Source organism: Bison bison, unplaced genomic scaffold, assembly GCF_000754665.1.
Source record: "Bison bison bison isolate TAMUID 2011002044 unplaced genomic scaffold, Bison_UMD1.0 scf7180017864180, whole genome shotgun sequence".
Lineage (NCBI taxonomy): Eukaryota > Metazoa > Chordata > Mammalia > Artiodactyla > Bovidae > Bison > Bison bison.
The window spans coordinates 3,141,019-3,156,555 of NW_011494752.1; the positions used below are offsets into that span (position 1 = coordinate 3,141,019).

Here is a 15,537-nt window from a genome sequence, read left to right on the forward strand (position 1 = left end):
ACCGGAGCCTGCCGCGCCCGCGGGGTCCTGCCTGGGCTTCGCCCCTAGAGGCCCCGTGGTGCTTGGATGCGGTGTTCAGACCTCCCTCCACCCACCCGATCTCTCAAGGCCTTCACCCAGCCCACCGACTCTCCATGAAGAGCAAACTAATAATCCCCTTGCTCCGCGACGGATGGGTTCATTGCTGGGGCGCCGCGCGAGCCTCCTGCTGCTGGCCCGGGAATAAAAGGCGCATCTTCGATGGCTTCGGCGGGGCCCGGTGAGCTGAAAGTCAGCCCTCCCCAACCCAGCGCGCCCCCTGGCAAGGCGGGCCGGCCTTTCCGCCGCAGAGGCGGAGGTGGCTCTCTGGAGCCAGACGCCCGCATTTCCGCGAGGGTTCGGCCCGTCGGGCGCCAGAGATCTAGAGGAGGCAGGGGAGAAGGGAGAAGGAAGGGCGGGCGGTGGGTGCAGATCACGTGTTGCGGAGCCAGAGCTACTGCTGGTTGAGTCCCCGGATGACTCCTACTCACCCAGGCGCCCCTTCCCACCCCTAGCTCATCCCTTGGATGTTTGGGACAGACCAGCTTGGGAGAAGGTAACCAAAAGGTGGGAACCTGTATGGGACTGATCTGATCCATGTAAGAGGGCTATGGGTGGTCCAAGGCTGGGAGAGAGGAGATACGCTGGAATCTTTTGGAAAACCGAGATAGGAATGCCCACTTCTACTCTGCTGTGGATCTAACTCAGGGCACCAGTTGGGCACTAGATGCAGAGGAACATGCCCACTGGCTGCAGGTTTGTGGGGTGTCGGTGGCCCATTCTGTCCCTGCCTACAGCTTCCCCTCAAACTCAAAGGTCACAGGGCCCAGCTCCACTACAGGGATCCCTAGAGGGACCCATGGGGTGGAAGGAGTAGCATTGACCTCCCACTCTTCCTCAGTCTCCCCCAAACCACCTCGAGGTAAACCCAATCCAAGTAAAAACAAACTGCTTACCATGAAAACACAGTTTTTGATAAACGGCCCTCCAGATGCCCAGCAAAGAAAAACTGGCCCCTTCAGTGGAACAGACCTGGGCTTGTAAGAGGACGCCAGAGGCCATCACAGCTCAACCCATATGCAGTTGAATTTCAGGCCTCATTAGGGCCTGGTACAGCACAACACTTCTCAGCCCAAGTGGTACCCCCACTTCCCAACACCCCTTCCTGTATAAGGATCATGGGGGACCCCTGGGGGCCAGCCTCAGCCCCCAGGATCACCCACTCCCCTGAGGCCCTAGATTCCAGTCTTCAACACCCAACTTCCCTAAGATCCAGTTCCTCCTTCTCCCCACCCGCCCCCCAACTCCCCACCCCAGCTGGAAGCTCTGTGGGAAGAGACTACTGCACACCTCATACCCCAGCCCCAAAGCTGAGGTTCTGCCACTGACCCCTCACCCCACCCCACTGCTGGGCAAGTTGGACCAATCCCTGACCTCTCTGGGTCATCTTTTCTGCCTGCCAGACCAGATCAATGGTTCAGTCTTGAAAACTTTTTCTAAATACACCATGACGCCAAACTCCCAGATAGAAAGACAGTGCTCCCCCCAAAGCTCCCCAGCCTGCCCTAAAACCCCTACTGGAACCCTTGGACTCCCAGACACTGTTAGAAAAGTGGTCATGTAGCTGGTTCAGAAGAAAGGATCCTTCCCAGTGGCCTTGGACTCCCCTGCCTCTCTCTTTTCCTCCCTCCCTCCCTCCTCAATGTGCCTGGCACTGGAGCAAGAGGAAGGAGCCAGGCAGGGCCACTGAGCCGAAGCTGACCCCTTAGGCCTGCACTGGGAGGTCCTCCACCCATGAACTTGGAGGCTGCCTACGTTTCATTGACCAGGGTGTCTGGGGAGCAGGGAGAGAATGAACTGGCCAGAGCTTTGTCTGTCTGGACGACCTTCCCAGAACATCCTAAGAGAGGTGGGCTCCCCTAGAATCCTGGGCATCTGTTCCCAGAGTCCAGAAAGTTGGCACCAGCCCTCTCTGACCTCCATACGTGAGCAGGCAGGGAGGCCCACCCTGTGGCCACACCCTCCCACAGGTCCAGGTGTACCCAGGACAGCTCTAGACCTTGGTGCCCAGCTCACAGCAGCCACACTAGCCCCAGGAGCTGGTGTCTATGATGTGTCCATGATGTGCAGCAGGCCTTTCAGGGCCAACCCGCTGCATAGGCCCCACATCACCCTCTCTCAGGGCCTGCGTCCTCTTCAGCAGGGGGAAATGTGGGGAATTTCCTTTCCTTTCCCACAGCTTTTTTCTGATTTCTGAAATGTTCTTTAAAAAGCACGTTTTTAAAGATAATCAAACCCAATAACTTAAAATTGAAAAGACATTATCTGAGGCTCTAGCCTGTACTTCCTCTACCTTCTTCCACCAGCCCAGATTTCCTTATAACCACAGGCCTCCGCTATCCGGCACGGCAGCTCTCCTTGGCAGTCCCTTCTGCTGTCTGGCCTCTGCGGGTCATGCTGCATCCTTGGAGCTGGGGAATCTTGCCCTGAGTCCCTCTGTGACCTGAGGGTCCCTCGTCCCCCACACTGTCAACTGCTGGCTCTCCTCCAGCAAGCCAGCGATCTCAGCCAGTCACCAAGGACGTCCGGCTGCTGATTTCCAGTATCCAGCTCAAGGCTGAGCCAGCTACCTCCAAAGGCCCCCAGCAGCCCAGGTCCGTCAGAGGGGCCAGTACTGAGAAGAATAGGGACAGAGAACAAAGGACAAGGCAGGGAAGGACTGTGTTCACCACTCGTGAGATGGGCTGAGCCTGACCTCTGTCCCTAATTGTATCTATGACCTCAGGGGGCAGGGGGGACTCTCCTTGAACCTCAGTTTCCCATTTGTAAAATGGGAATGATATCTACCTCACATATTCCAACTAGCTGACTGACATAGAAAGGCTTGGTCTCCTGCCCTGTGCCTCAGGCGATGAGAGGTCACTGTGTGCTATCTTTATGCAGCCTAAATACCTGGACATGCTTAAGAGGGGACTCGGGGACTTCTCCGGTGGTCCAGGGTGAAGAATCCACCTTGCAATGCAGGGGACACAGGTTTGCTCCCTGGTTGGGGAACTAAGATCCCACGAGCTGTGAAGCAACTAAGCCTGCGCACCACTAGAAAGTCCATGCACTACAAGGAAAGATCTTGCGTGCTGCAACCCAGCCAAATAAATAAACTAAAAAAAAAAAAAGTGACTCATTCTAACCCTGTAACTCACCCCAGCCTGGACCCCTCGCACCCATACTTTGGAAGTTGGTGCTGGGCATCCATGGCCAGCACATAAGCCAGTACCAGCCAGCTCGAGCCCAAGGAGCAGCCACTGATGAGATGGTTCTGGGAACCATGGCAGGTGGCAGGTTGCACTGGTCCCTGGCTCCTCAGATCTTGCTAAAAAGAAACAAAATCTTCACCCCTCTCATTTCTGGACTGCAGTACTTTCTTCAGGGTAAATCCCCAGCAGGTTCCAGGCTGAGCATGGATGAAGCCTGTCTGCCCATCTCTGTCCGAAAGGCCTGACTCCCCGGCCTCTCCTCTCCTCAGGATTAGCCGAGGTTGGGGTGCTTTGGTCACAAGTGGCCGCGCTGGGCCTGCCAAGTCTGGCCTGATGGCTGGCTGTGGTGGCTGGTTCTTCTCAAAGTCCCCCTAGGACAACACCACTTGCCAGCAGGAGGGCTGCAGAGAAGGAGGGGCTCTCCAGGGAGGATCCCCTACCGGCGGTTTAGGAATTCCACCTGGCAGTCAGGCAGTCGTGGGGGAAAAGAACAGCCAGGACCTGGCTCTCCCACTGTGATTTGGGGCCATTCTGAGGAGTCCGTTTCCTCACCTGCAAAATGGGATACCACGTCGTGCCCAACCAATTGAAAAGACAAAGCTTATACAAAATTAAAGAATGAATCGCATGTACTGATTCATTGTACCAATTCATTCATGTACCGAATCACATGTATGCTCAGTCATGTCCGACTCTTTTCGACCCCATGGACTGTAGCCTAACAGGCTCCTCTGTCCATGGGATTTTCCAGGCAAGAGTACTAAAGTGGGTTGCCATTTCCTTCTCCAGGGGTTCTTCCCGACCCAGGGATCAAACCCGGGTCTCCCGCATTGCAGGCAGACGCTTTACCCTCTTAAGCCACCAGGGAAGCGACCCCATGGACTATACAGTTCATGGAATTCTCCAGGCCAGGCTACTGGAGTGGGTAGCCTTTGCTTTCTCCAGGGGATCTTCCCAACCCAGGAATCGAACTGGGGTCTCCCACATTACAGGCGGATTCTTTACCAGCTGAGCCACAAGGGAAGCCCAAGAATACTGGAGTGGGTAGCCTATCCCTTCTCCAGCGGATCTTCCCAACCCAGAAATTGAACCGGGGTCTCCTGCATTGCAGGTGGATTCTTTACCAACTGAGCTATGAGGGAAGCCCATCACCAAGTACCAATTACCCAGCTTCAAACAGTGTCAACGCAGTCATGACTATGCTCACACTCTCTCCCCTAACCTCTAGGTTATTTTAAAAACAAAGTTGAGAAGAGAACTTAGGCCAAGGGGTCCCTTCCAAGACTGCTGCTGCCAGTGCCGACCCACACCTCCACAGGAGACCCTCCAACACTAGTAGAATATACTTTCTTAGAATCCGAAAGCTATAATGTGAGGAGCTCAAAGACCCTAGGAGGAGATTCAAATGCTGCTGCTGCTGCTGCTAAGTCACTTCAGTCGTGTCTGACTGTGCGACCCCATAGACGGCAGCCCACCAGGCTTCCCCGTCCCTGGGATTCTCCAGGCAAGAACAATGGAGTGGGTTGCCATATCCTTCTCCAATGCATGAAAGTGAAAAGTGAAAGTGAAGTCGCTCAGTCATGTCTGACTCTTAGCGACCCCATGGACTGCAGCCTACCAGGCTCCTCCGTCCGTGGGATTTTCCAGGCAGGACTATTGGAGTGGGGTGCCATTGCCTTCTCCAAGATTCAAATGAAGGAGCATCAAAGACCTTTGGCGAAAAACTTCAGCTGCACGTCTAAGCAGCATGAGTACCAACTACCAGCCATAGTAAATGAGACTGTTTTGGGTCTCCCAGTCTTTTCCAGTGGCCCAGTCAAGATCATACAAAGCAGAACTATCCAGTTAAGCCAGAAAATCATGAGAAACAATTTTTTAAGCCCCCCAAAACAAAGTTGAGGACCTCCTTGGTGGTCCAATGTTTAAGAATCTGCCTGCCAATGCAGGAGAATCGAGTTTGACCCCTGGTTCAGAAAGGTTCTACATGCCATGGGGTAATTGAGCCTGGGCGCCATAACTACTGAAGCCCACGAACCCTGGAGCCTGTGCTCTGCAAGCAGAGGAGCCACCACAGTAAGAAGTCCACGCGCCAAACTAGAGCAGCCCCCACTCTCTGCAACTAGGGAAAGCCCGTGCACAGCAATGAAGACCCAGTGCAGCCAAAACTAAAAATAAATAAGACATTTTTTAAAACTCTTTTTAAAAAAGCTGAGACATCGTTTCACTCATAAGTACTTCAGAATGAATCTCTTAAACGTGAAGACTTAAAAAAAAACCCATAACCACAATACCACTATCACTCTTTAAAAAGTTAACCATAATTCCTTAATATTATCAAATATCTCATCAGAGTTCAAAGTTTCCCCAATTGCTCATAAATGCTTCTTATAGTTCACTAGTTTGGATTTGAATCAAATAGGTCAACACATTACATCTGCTTGATAAGTGTCTAAATTTCTTGAAACCTAGAGATTTCCCATCTTTTCTTTTCTTGTAATTTTTTGTTGTTGAAGAAACCGGGTTATCTGTTCTGTAGTTTCCCAGTCTGGATTTTGGTCATCGTATCCCCGCATGTCATTTCACATGTTCCTCTGATTTTTTATAAAACTCGTCATTGGATGCAGGGAGCTTGATTTCTTGGCAAAAATAATGCCTCGGTGAGTTTCATGTGTCTGGAGGGAGGTTCTCTCTCTTTGTGATCTGAAGATTGAGCAGCATTTCAGGGGTTGCCAATGTGATATCTTTCTTATAAAGTTTTCCCATCATGTAGGAGCTGAAACTATAAAGCTCTTAGACAAAAAGATAGACTGGCATGGGCAGAGGCCAGACCCTGCAGGGTCTATCTGCGCTGAAGTGGAGGCATGGTGCAGGGAGGGGCAGGGAGCAAGCAGAGTGCTATTTTGGAAATACCACTCTGGATGTTGAAGGACAGATTGGAGAGGAAGCCAGACTCAGGGGGCTGAGTGCTGTGGGATTCCACCATGGCTTTCTGGAGAAAACAGAACAACAAACAGTACAGAAAACAGTGGAACCAACTGTAAGGACAGAAAGCAGATCTTCAGTTGGGGAGGGAGGAGTTGAACACAGGGACCCACTGGAGGTAAGGCAATGGAGCCATTGTGTGACTTGGTGATGATGGACTGTGTGTTTGTCAGGACTCATTACCCTACCAGGTAGCCCAGGACTTGCCGAGGACATGGATGCTGTCTGACCCATCTCCAGCTCCCAGGCCCTGTTAGAGTGACCTCCGGGCTTTAGGTCCCGTCAGGAAGCCTCACCTGGATGACAGTCCCCTGTTTGTTCATTCATTTAACAAGCCATCCTTGGGCACCTACTATGAGCCAGTAGGTGGTACCAAGACTCTACTGAGTACCGAGACTCTCTGATGACCAAGAGCTCCTCAAGAAACATCAGGCTTGGGGACTTCCCTAGTGGTCCAGTGGCTAATGTAGGGGACCCAGGTTCAATCCCTGGTCAGGGAACTAGATCCACATATTACAACTAAAGAGGTCACATGCCACAACTAAGACCTGGTGCAGCCAAATAACTATTTTAAAGAAAGAAAGAAACATCCAGGTTTGGCTTCACACGGCCTGGATCCATCTGACACATTTTCAAGAGTTTGACTGGTGCCCATCTCTCTTGGTGGGCTTCCCTGATAACTCAGTTGGTAAAGCATCCGCCTGCAAAGCAGGAGACCCCAATTCAGTCCCTGGGTCAGGAAGATCCACTGGAGAAGCAATAGGCTTATTCTTGGGCTTCCCTTCTGGCTCAGCTGGTAAAGAATCCTCCTGCAAAGTGGGAGAGCTGGGTTCGATCCCTGGGTTGGGAAGATCCCCTGGACAAGGGAAAGGCTACCCACTCCAGTATTCTGGCCTGGAGAATTCCATGGACTGTAGAGTCCATGGGGTCGCAAAGAGTCAAACACGACTAGCAACTTCCACTTTCACCTCTCCTGATCACCCCCAGCCCCAGCTAGCTGGGCCTTGCCAGACAGAACTCACAGGTGTACCAAAAAATAATCTTTATTGTCACTAGTATAAAACAGAGATCAACTGGCCTCTCAGTCTGTACAAAATGTGGGTGTAAAGACCACCTGGGCTGCCCCCATTTCTCCCATAGTGTCCTGTCCCAGAGCAGCACCCTGGAGCTCCGTGAAGGGGAGAGGGCCACATAAGTGCCTTCCCTGAAGGAGAAGTTGAGGGTGGACTGGGTGGGGAGCACCTTCTGCTTGAGGGAGGCAAGGAGCAGAGGAGAAAACTGGAGTAGGGGAGCTCCCAGCCATTCATGATGATCCTGGCCTCACCTTCTACCCACTCTGAGTCCGCTCCAGGGCGGGCAGCTCCGGAGGAGGGGGGCAGCCTGGGGTGGGCCGAGATGTGACCGGCCCGTGCAGTGGTCAGAGGGCCACGCGGGTGCAGCAGTAGCGCAGCAGGCAGGGCAGGATGCCGCGGTTCAGCTGGTGGAACTCCACGAGCTGCAGCAGGTCGGTGAAGCGAGTCTGGCCATCGTCCATGCTGAAGTACAGGCGCCCCTCCTCCTCGCTCTGGGGTGTGGCCACAGTGGGTGGGAAGTCAGGGAGGGGTGAGGGCCTGGAGGAGTGCCCTCCTGGGCCAAGGCTGAGGTCCCCATTGCTTGTGCAGCAGCAAGGAAAGAGGGGAGACCCCAGGCACCCTGGGGGCGGGGTAGGGAGGACGGGCTGCTGGGCGTTTCTGCGGCAGGAAGCAGGGATACTCACCGGCAGGATAAGGTAATGTTTGACTTTCTGCACGTGGCACAGAGAAAGCACAAAGCCCTGTGGGTTCCGCTGACTCTCTCGGACCAGGAACAGGCTGCCAGGAGACAAGGCAACGTGACCGGAGGACACGAGGCCACCACCCGGACCCAGGTCTGTTTCCTCCCTGGTCTGCTGCCCTGCCCAGCCCAGTCCCTTACCCATCAACCAGGCCCTGCTGCCTGATGAGCCGCTGGCTCTCCTCGCGAGAAATGCGTCCATGGAACCAGGGTTGTGTGCGGTGGATGGCTGGGGTGAGAGGAGGCAGATGGGTGGTCACTCCGGGGCGGGGACCCTCCTTCTCACCACCCGCAACAGGAATGCTCAGAGAAGCCATACCAGCCCCTGCCCCTGAGGACAGCGGGCCCTCACCCACCTGCACTGAGGCTCGTGCCCGAGCTGGGGGTGGGCAGGCTGAGACGGTGGTTCGTTTTCTTCTGCAGAACAGTGGGGGACACGGGGGATCAGGGCACGGCTGGAGCATTACTAGCCCCTCAAGAATATAGAGCCTCTTTCTGCAGCTGGGTGCCTCCCCTCGCCCCTCGCTCTCCTCTTCCCGCTCCATGGAAGCCCAGATGGAGAGCAGTACAGACAAGCAGCTGAGTGTAGCCCCCTCACCCGCCAGGCCTGGGCCTCCTCCAGGGCGGCGCTCAGAGCTTCCCGGGGGTTCTCAATGACACGCCCAGCATGGCCGGAGAAGTCCATGGCCACCAGGGTGTTGTCTGAGACACTCCTCTGCAGGTTGGACAGGACGGGAGAGGGGTCAGATGGGACCTCAGTATCCCTGGCATGGGGCCTGGGTGCCTCCCCTCCCCCTCCCACAACACCCTATGAACACTCACCGAAGGTGGGGAACCCCCACAGGGTGGGCACATGTGGCGGCACAGTGTCTGCTGGTAATTCTTATACAGCTGTACCCCAAACTGCGAGGTGGAGAGAGAAAGAGGCCAGAGGTCACACAGATGCTGGGGGCTCCGCTGTGGTGCCCCGCCCAGACCAGGACTCCCCAAGAATCGGGCAACATCCCTGCCCCTGGTTGAGGGGCTTCCTGAAGCCAGAGCCGCAACTCCAGTCTTGGACCAAGGATTCTGAGAGAGCAGAGCTATGATGATGCCCTCTCATTCCAGAGACTTCCTGGGGGCAGAACTATGACTCCTCCCTCACGCCAGGGATCCCGAGAGCTGGGTCAGCCCCCCAGCCAGTGCCAGGACCTCACCTTGAAGAGGCGGAAGGCGGCTAACCAGCAGGAGCGGCTCCGCTCATCCTCAGTGCAGAAGAGGCGAAGCCCCTTGTGGCCATTTCGAAGCTTGTTTGGCTGCGGGGAGAGGAAACTGCCTGGTCCCACATCTGCCTTTAGAACCAGATGCCGTCTCCCGTCTCCGTGGGGCAGGGCAGGGTGCAAGGAGAGGAGGCTGGGGGGTCCCAGAAGCAGCTCAGAAGCCCCAGGTAGGATCCTCACCTTGATACAGAAGCCGAAGTCTGTGGGCATCCCATAGAGCTTGCGGCCCTGGGTCACCACGTACACATTGGACTCGTTCACATCTGCTACGTACTGCAGGTGCCTCGGATCCTGCGCAGCACGAGTGAGCAAGACTTTGTACAGGCAGACCCTATGCTCCTCTCACCATCCCCCCTCAACCAGCTGGGGAGAGTCCAGGCTCAGAGAGGAGCAGAGAAGTGCCCCAGGTCACACAGCACATAGAAGCAGAGCCACGACTTGAACTCAGTTCGCCTGCCTCTCCCACTGCTACCTTCTGGGGCAGGTGAGCTGGGAGGGGAAGAGGGGTAGCTGAGGGTCTCAGGGCCTAGAGGGTGAAAGGTCTAGGAGTTCCCACAGAGAAGGGGCAGCTCCTAGAAGCACCAGGGATGGGGTCTCCCAGGGGCCGGGGCTGTCACCTTTAAGACCTCACCTTGGAAGTGCCCTTGGTGGAGTAATACAGGCCAGAGCGGCGCAGGAAGCAAAAAAACCGTTTCCAAAGCTTGCGCCCTGACCCCCGGAGCTGCAGGAAGCCCTGGATCTCTGGGAAGCTGCCTGCATTCAGGAAGTTCTGAGGACAGGAGAGCAGGGTGAGAGCCTAGAGGTGGCCACACACACACACACACACACACACACACACGCCTTCCTAGCACCTGCCTTGGTGGCAGGGGTTTACATTTACTGTCATGTAACAGAGGAAGAAACTGATGCTTAGGGCGGTGCTGGGCTTTCCACCCCATAGAGGGACGGCACGAGCTTCCCGGCCAAGAAGCCCCGGGCGATCCTGGGGAGTCACAGCCATGAAATGGGAGTGGGCCCTCACCTGGATGACGTCCTCATGGGACATGCCTGTGTGTGCATCCAGACAGCTAGAGACCATCTTTTCTGGGAACAGGGAGTGCTGGGGGCAAAAGGAGCCAGGAGTCAGGGACTGAGGATCCGGGTAGAGGTTGAGGTTTCTGGGCCCAGACCCCCCTCTTACACACACTCACTGGAGTGCTCTTGAACAGCTCGTATTTGGCAAAGTTCTTCCGGAAGACGATGCGGCTGTCTCCACCAATAGGCCAGGCAGCCTGCACTTCTGCCACTGACTCATGGTCCTCCAAGGCCCGCTCTGGGGTCAAGGGCAAAAAGCAGGGGTCAGTGGAGGCCAGTCAAGTGTGAAGCACTGCCTCCCAGGCCAGGCAGCCCCCTGCGCCCCAACTTACCCAGTGCTAGGTAGGGGTGGCACTCCACCAGCCCCCAGTTCTCGTCACTCAGGGCGTGAGATCGCTGCACCAGCATCTCGCACACATAGCGAGCCGTGGCACCTGTCGCCACCTCCACCGAGCGGCAGGTCCCATCTTCACTGTACACCTTTATGACCTGCACCCCAGGAATGGCAGGTGACGCAGGGAAGGGCAAAGGGTGGTTCTCTCCCATCCCCCTCTGCTCTACCCTCTGGGATCCTTGACCAAATCCCCTCCACCCAGCCAAGGCGGCACTGTATCTGCCCCATCCCCTAGCACCCCATGCTCCCTGCCTTCTGTTTCCCAGGGCAACTCACATGGGGGCAGCTCGTGTCTCGAGGGAGCAGCCCCCTTGCACTGGAGGACCCCCCAAGAATGGGGCTCTGTGAAGAAGGACTGCAGAGCTCGGGGAAGGGGTTGGGGATGGAGGGCAGAGAGGTTGACTGCAGCTCCTCCTCTAGAAGAAGTTTCCTGGGGCGGGAGATGGAGGGGAGGAGTTGACGGTAAGCTTCTGTGCATTACTCCAGTGCTGACCGCTCGCTCCCCCCAGCCTCCCTCCATCGGCCGACACCCCATTTTACCTGCTGGTTGGAATGGGCAGAGGCTGGGACCTCTTCACCTCCCCAGACAGAGGGGCATCGAGAGGCGGGGGAGTCCCAGGAGGGGTCCCAGAGGCCAGGTACAGGTCTTCTGGGGAGCTGCTGAGATGGAGCGGAGACAGACCCAGCTCCATGACCTCTAAGGGAGAAGAGAAACAGCTGCTCTTGTGCCCTGGTCCTGGGGATAGGGGCCAAGGGGACCCAGACCTCCTTCACCCTTCAGTCGGGTGCCCCTCAGAGTTTATCGGGCCCCTCCTTGATCTCCCCCTAACTGGGGTTCCCTGGAGCCTCTGGCGAAGGGCAGAGTGAGCCCCTGTTACAAAAAGGGACTCTGAGTCCTGAGAAAGAAGCATTCCTGCCTCATCACAGGTGAGACAGGGAGCAGATCAGCGTTTGGACTCCCAGTCCAGTGCTCTTCCTGACCCCAGGTTGCCCAGGGGAAGAGCTGGGAGGGTCCCCTCACCACAGGTCAGGCAGCAGCGACCGACTCCCTGACCCCCACACAGCCCGGTTCAGTGTCACCCTTGCACTTCCCAGCGTGGGGCACTCACTCCTCTGGGCTCTGCCCCAGGTTTTCCCAGGGCTTTGTTGCCAGAGCCTGTTGTGGCAACGCCTGCTCAAGTGCTGAGTGATGCACAGAAGGAGAGAAGGAGGTGGGGAAGGACAGGAACCAGGAGGGCAGGAGGCGGGCTCAGCTGCAGTGGGAGGGAGAAGGCGAGCCTGGGGCCCGCTCCCCAGCGGCCCCCAAACCTTGTGTGCCTTCCTTAGACCCCTCCCCCTCCCCAACTTTCTTGAGGCCTCAACGCCAGAGCCACCTCCTTTGAGAAACCTTCCTGGATTTTCCACATTCAGACTGAAGGGCTCCCTCTCAGCCCTGTGCTGGGGCCTCCGCACCAATGACTGTGCACCTGTCTTATCCACCCAGTGGTCTGAAGATGCCCAGCCATCCCAGGCAAGGCCAGGGTCTTACCCACGTTTTATTGCCCATAGGCACTACACGGCATCCAGGAGATGGGGATGGCCACCAGCAGGTGGAGGCATCGCAAGCCCCTCCTCCCCAGGAACCAAGACCCTTTAGGCTGGGCTGAGACCTGGGAGGGACCTGGGAGGACCTGCCGTTCTGTCCCCTGCCTGTGCTCCAGATACTGGGCCAGGGCTGTTAGCTTGCCTAAGGTGCCCACGATCTGCCCCCCGTCCCCGCACTCAGGATGAGGCAGGTCCCCAAACTTTAAGTGAGGACATAAGGAGATTTGGGGGACAGGTGAGTCAGGGTGGGGCGGGACACACTGCCTGAAGCTCTCCATTCATCCTTGACTCATCTCCACTACTTCCTGGCTTAGGAGAAACACAAACAACCCTGCCTCTACCCATCCCCTCCACTCCCCCAGCTCCCCCCACAACAGGATTGGGGAGGAGGAAGATGTGGGTGGGGTGGGGGGAGGCTGAGGCTCCTCTGACATCATCTCCTCCTCCCCACCTTTGGCCTACCTCCAGACCAGGTCCAGGTGCAACCTGCAAAGGGCCCCCGGTAGCCACCACCCAGCCCAGGAGCCCCCTCACCCAGGAGGGAGAGAAGAAAAGCCTGACCGGGATTCAGAAGCCCATCTGGAGTGGAGCTGACCTCACAGGGGTGCCCCTGGGGTACCTAAAGTAACCCAAAGAAACGTGCAGTGCTCCTTCTCCTGTCCGGGCCCCCCAGACTTCCACTCTGCTGCTGCTGCCCACTCTTAGCACCCAGGACTCAGCTGGCCCGGGAGGGTCTCATCCTCATCATCCCTGGGAGATGAGGGTCCTTTTAATTCATATACTCTCCTGGGCATTCTGATCAAAGGCGTACTCCGGAGCAGGAGTGGAAAGTCAAGACACACAGGAAGACAGACACAGACAGGCAGACAGGGGAAGGCCAGGAGAGTGAGCCAGCGATGGGGCTGGGGGTCCTGCCAGGAAGGAAAAGATCCACCCACGGTAGGACACCAAGAGACACCAGCACATCAACACCAAAACACAATGCCCCCACTCCCACCCCCTAACCTCTGACAAACCGCCCTGCTCACTTCATTCCAGGAAGGACTAGGGGAAGGGCTGCAGGAATCACCCACTCCAGGAAGCCAGAGACCAACAGTGGTGTGGTCTGAGACCAGGAGGACTGGATCCTCTCCCATCCCAGAGGGAAGGGGAATCTGGGCAGCGTTTGGAAGGGAAGAGGGTAGATTTGAATCAGACTAGAGTCTGGCCTCTGTGGGGGGCGGGAAGGCTGACTCTGGATGGGTTTAGCCTTCAGATCCCATCACCCAGCTCTCCAGAACCTTCTAAGGCAGGACAGGACTGGGGAGTCAGGACCAAAGAGAGGAGAGGTGGGAGAAACCGGTCCTCGCTGTCTCCCCTGGGCAGCCCCCTCCACCACCCCGAGAGACCTAAAACTTTCAACCTGAGGCCCTGGGAAGGTTATATTGAAGAAATCGACCCCCACATCAATCTGTCCCCTTAGTATTGCGACTCCTTTCTGCGACTTCCCCGCCCCCGTGGCTCGGGCCCCACCCTCCTTCCCGCCCTCCCGCCTCCAGCCTCCTTGTTTACTTCCTGAATCTTGCCCCACCTGGCTGGCCCCGAGGGCGGGTGGCAGGGCTCAGGGCAGAGGGCCGGTAGAAAACAAGGCCACCTTCGGTACCGGGCGGGGTGGGGTGGGGAGGGGCTGGAGCTGGGGCCTGGAGGTGGCGGGAAGGCCCCCGCCAGGCCCAGGAACCCCACGCCCTGCCCGCATCGGGATTTAGTTAGGAGGAAGGCTTTACCTGTGGGGGAGCGCTTAGGGTGAGGGCTCAGGTGAAGAGGCGGGAAACCCCTAGCTGACCTGGAGTTGGGGGCAGGGCCCCCGGACCCTGCGGCCCCGCCCCCTCCCGCACTGGGGGAAAAACATCCAATGGGAATGAGGGGGGCAGCTCTTTTAAAGTTTAATTCGGGAAGAATGCTAGAGTGTCTGTGGAGTTAATCATTACAGGCTGCTTGCCTTCACGGGGGGCCCCCCCAGCAGGATAGCGGGGAGAGGGTGCGGGTGGAGAGGGGAGAGCAGAGTCCAGGACAGGCGGACCAAGAGGGGGCATTCTCGAGGCGCAGTGGGGTTGGAAGGCCTGGCAAGGGCAGGCAGGTGCGTTCTCCATCCCCAGCGTGCCAGGGAGACCCCGACTGGGATCCAAGTCTTCCCCAGGACTATTCAGACGGACAAGGCAATCTGACCCCCTCCCGCACTGCGCACCCACTCTCCCCAGGCCCTACTGCACTGCAGACCCCCAGCATCTAGCCCTTCAGCCTACCTAGACCACTTCTTTCTGAAGCCAGAAGGGACCACCCCCCTCCCCGGGGCCTGTCCCACCCCCACCTTCCCACCGGAGGGCTGTGCTGAGTCGCTCAGTTCAGTTTAGTTCAGTTGCTCAGTTGTGTCCGACTCTGCGACCCCAAGGACTGTATGTAGCTCGCCAAGCTCCTCTGTCCATGGGGATCCTCCAGGCAAGAATACTGGAGTGGATTGCCATGCCCTCCTCCAGAGGATCTTCCCAACCCAGGAATGGAATTGAACTGGGGTCTCCTGCATTGCAGACAGATTCTTTACCAGCTGATCTACCAGGGAAGCCTGTATTGCTGAGAGGATGCAATCCAGAGAGATGAAGCTCTAGCAATTCAGAGAATCTGTCTCCTTTACTGCGCTCCAAGTTGGAGGGTGCCCCGCTGCCCCGACAGAGACATCTGTCTTTAATAAAGACTTGGGGGAACTCAAACTGGGGTCAAAGCAGACAGAGCCTGGGAGACACTTAGGGCTGCCCCCTCGGCATTGGGACACCCCTCCCAGCTCTCTTTCTGGGGATGTGGGGAGGGGCTAGTTTCAGCGGGAAATCCGCCGCCTCTTGGGGAGGAGAGAAACTGGATTCCTGCTTCCCTGACCCCATCAGCAGGTTGGAGTGTGTGTTTGGGGCTGTTGGGGGCGGGGTGGAGAGGGACGAAGGAATGGGGAGAACAGGGAATGAAAACAGGGAAAGACCGAGGGCAGATAGTGAGGAGGGGGCAGGATGGGAGGCTGGAGGAAAAGAGAAAGTGAGGCTTCCAGAGAAACACAGCAGGAGGCCACATCTTTCTCCATATTCTCCAAAGATCTCCACATCTTTCTCCCGGATCTACTGGTGCTCCCCACCCCTAA

General features: G+C 56.8%; 1 protein-coding gene and 1 long non-coding RNA gene across 4 annotated transcripts in view; one reads left to right on the top strand and one right to left on the bottom strand.

Annotated features, from left to right (window-relative positions):
- Positions 1-9,361, top strand: LOC104990530. Its single transcript, XR_825519.1, has 3 exons — positions 1-259; positions 8,053-8,160; positions 9,174-9,361. It is a non-coding gene; the product is annotated as an uncharacterized LOC104990530 (long non-coding RNA).
- The window catches only part of GRB7 (growth factor receptor-bound protein 7), an 8,897-nt gene continuing 641 nt past the window's right edge, over positions 7,282-15,537 (bottom strand). For 2 of the 3 annotated variants that reach the window (XM_010842655.1, XM_010842654.1), the window contains exons 2-15: positions 11,334-11,490; positions 11,070-11,223; positions 10,732-10,888; positions 10,516-10,637; positions 10,347-10,424; positions 9,957-10,094; positions 9,506-9,616; positions 9,263-9,361; positions 8,889-8,969; positions 8,665-8,781; positions 8,423-8,483; positions 8,208-8,295; positions 8,011-8,104; positions 7,282-7,818 (exon numbers count right to left, since the gene is read on the bottom strand). In XM_010842655.1, coding sequence (XP_010840957.1) covers positions 7,672-7,818; positions 8,011-8,104; positions 8,208-8,295; positions 8,423-8,483; positions 8,665-8,781; positions 8,889-8,969; positions 9,263-9,361; positions 9,506-9,616; positions 9,957-10,094; positions 10,347-10,424; positions 10,516-10,637; positions 10,732-10,888; positions 11,070-11,223; positions 11,334-11,485 — 1,599 coding nt within the window. In that variant the 5' untranslated portion in view covers positions 11,486-11,490 and the 3' untranslated portion in view covers positions 7,282-7,671. Of the gene's footprint in view, positions 7,819-8,010; positions 8,105-8,207; positions 8,296-8,422; positions 8,484-8,664; positions 8,782-8,888; positions 8,970-9,262; positions 9,362-9,505; positions 9,617-9,956; positions 10,095-10,346; positions 10,425-10,515; positions 10,638-10,731; positions 10,889-11,069; positions 11,224-11,333; positions 11,491-14,140; positions 14,727-15,537 lie in introns of those variants that run through there. The other variant, XM_010842656.1, reaches the window with a different exon arrangement.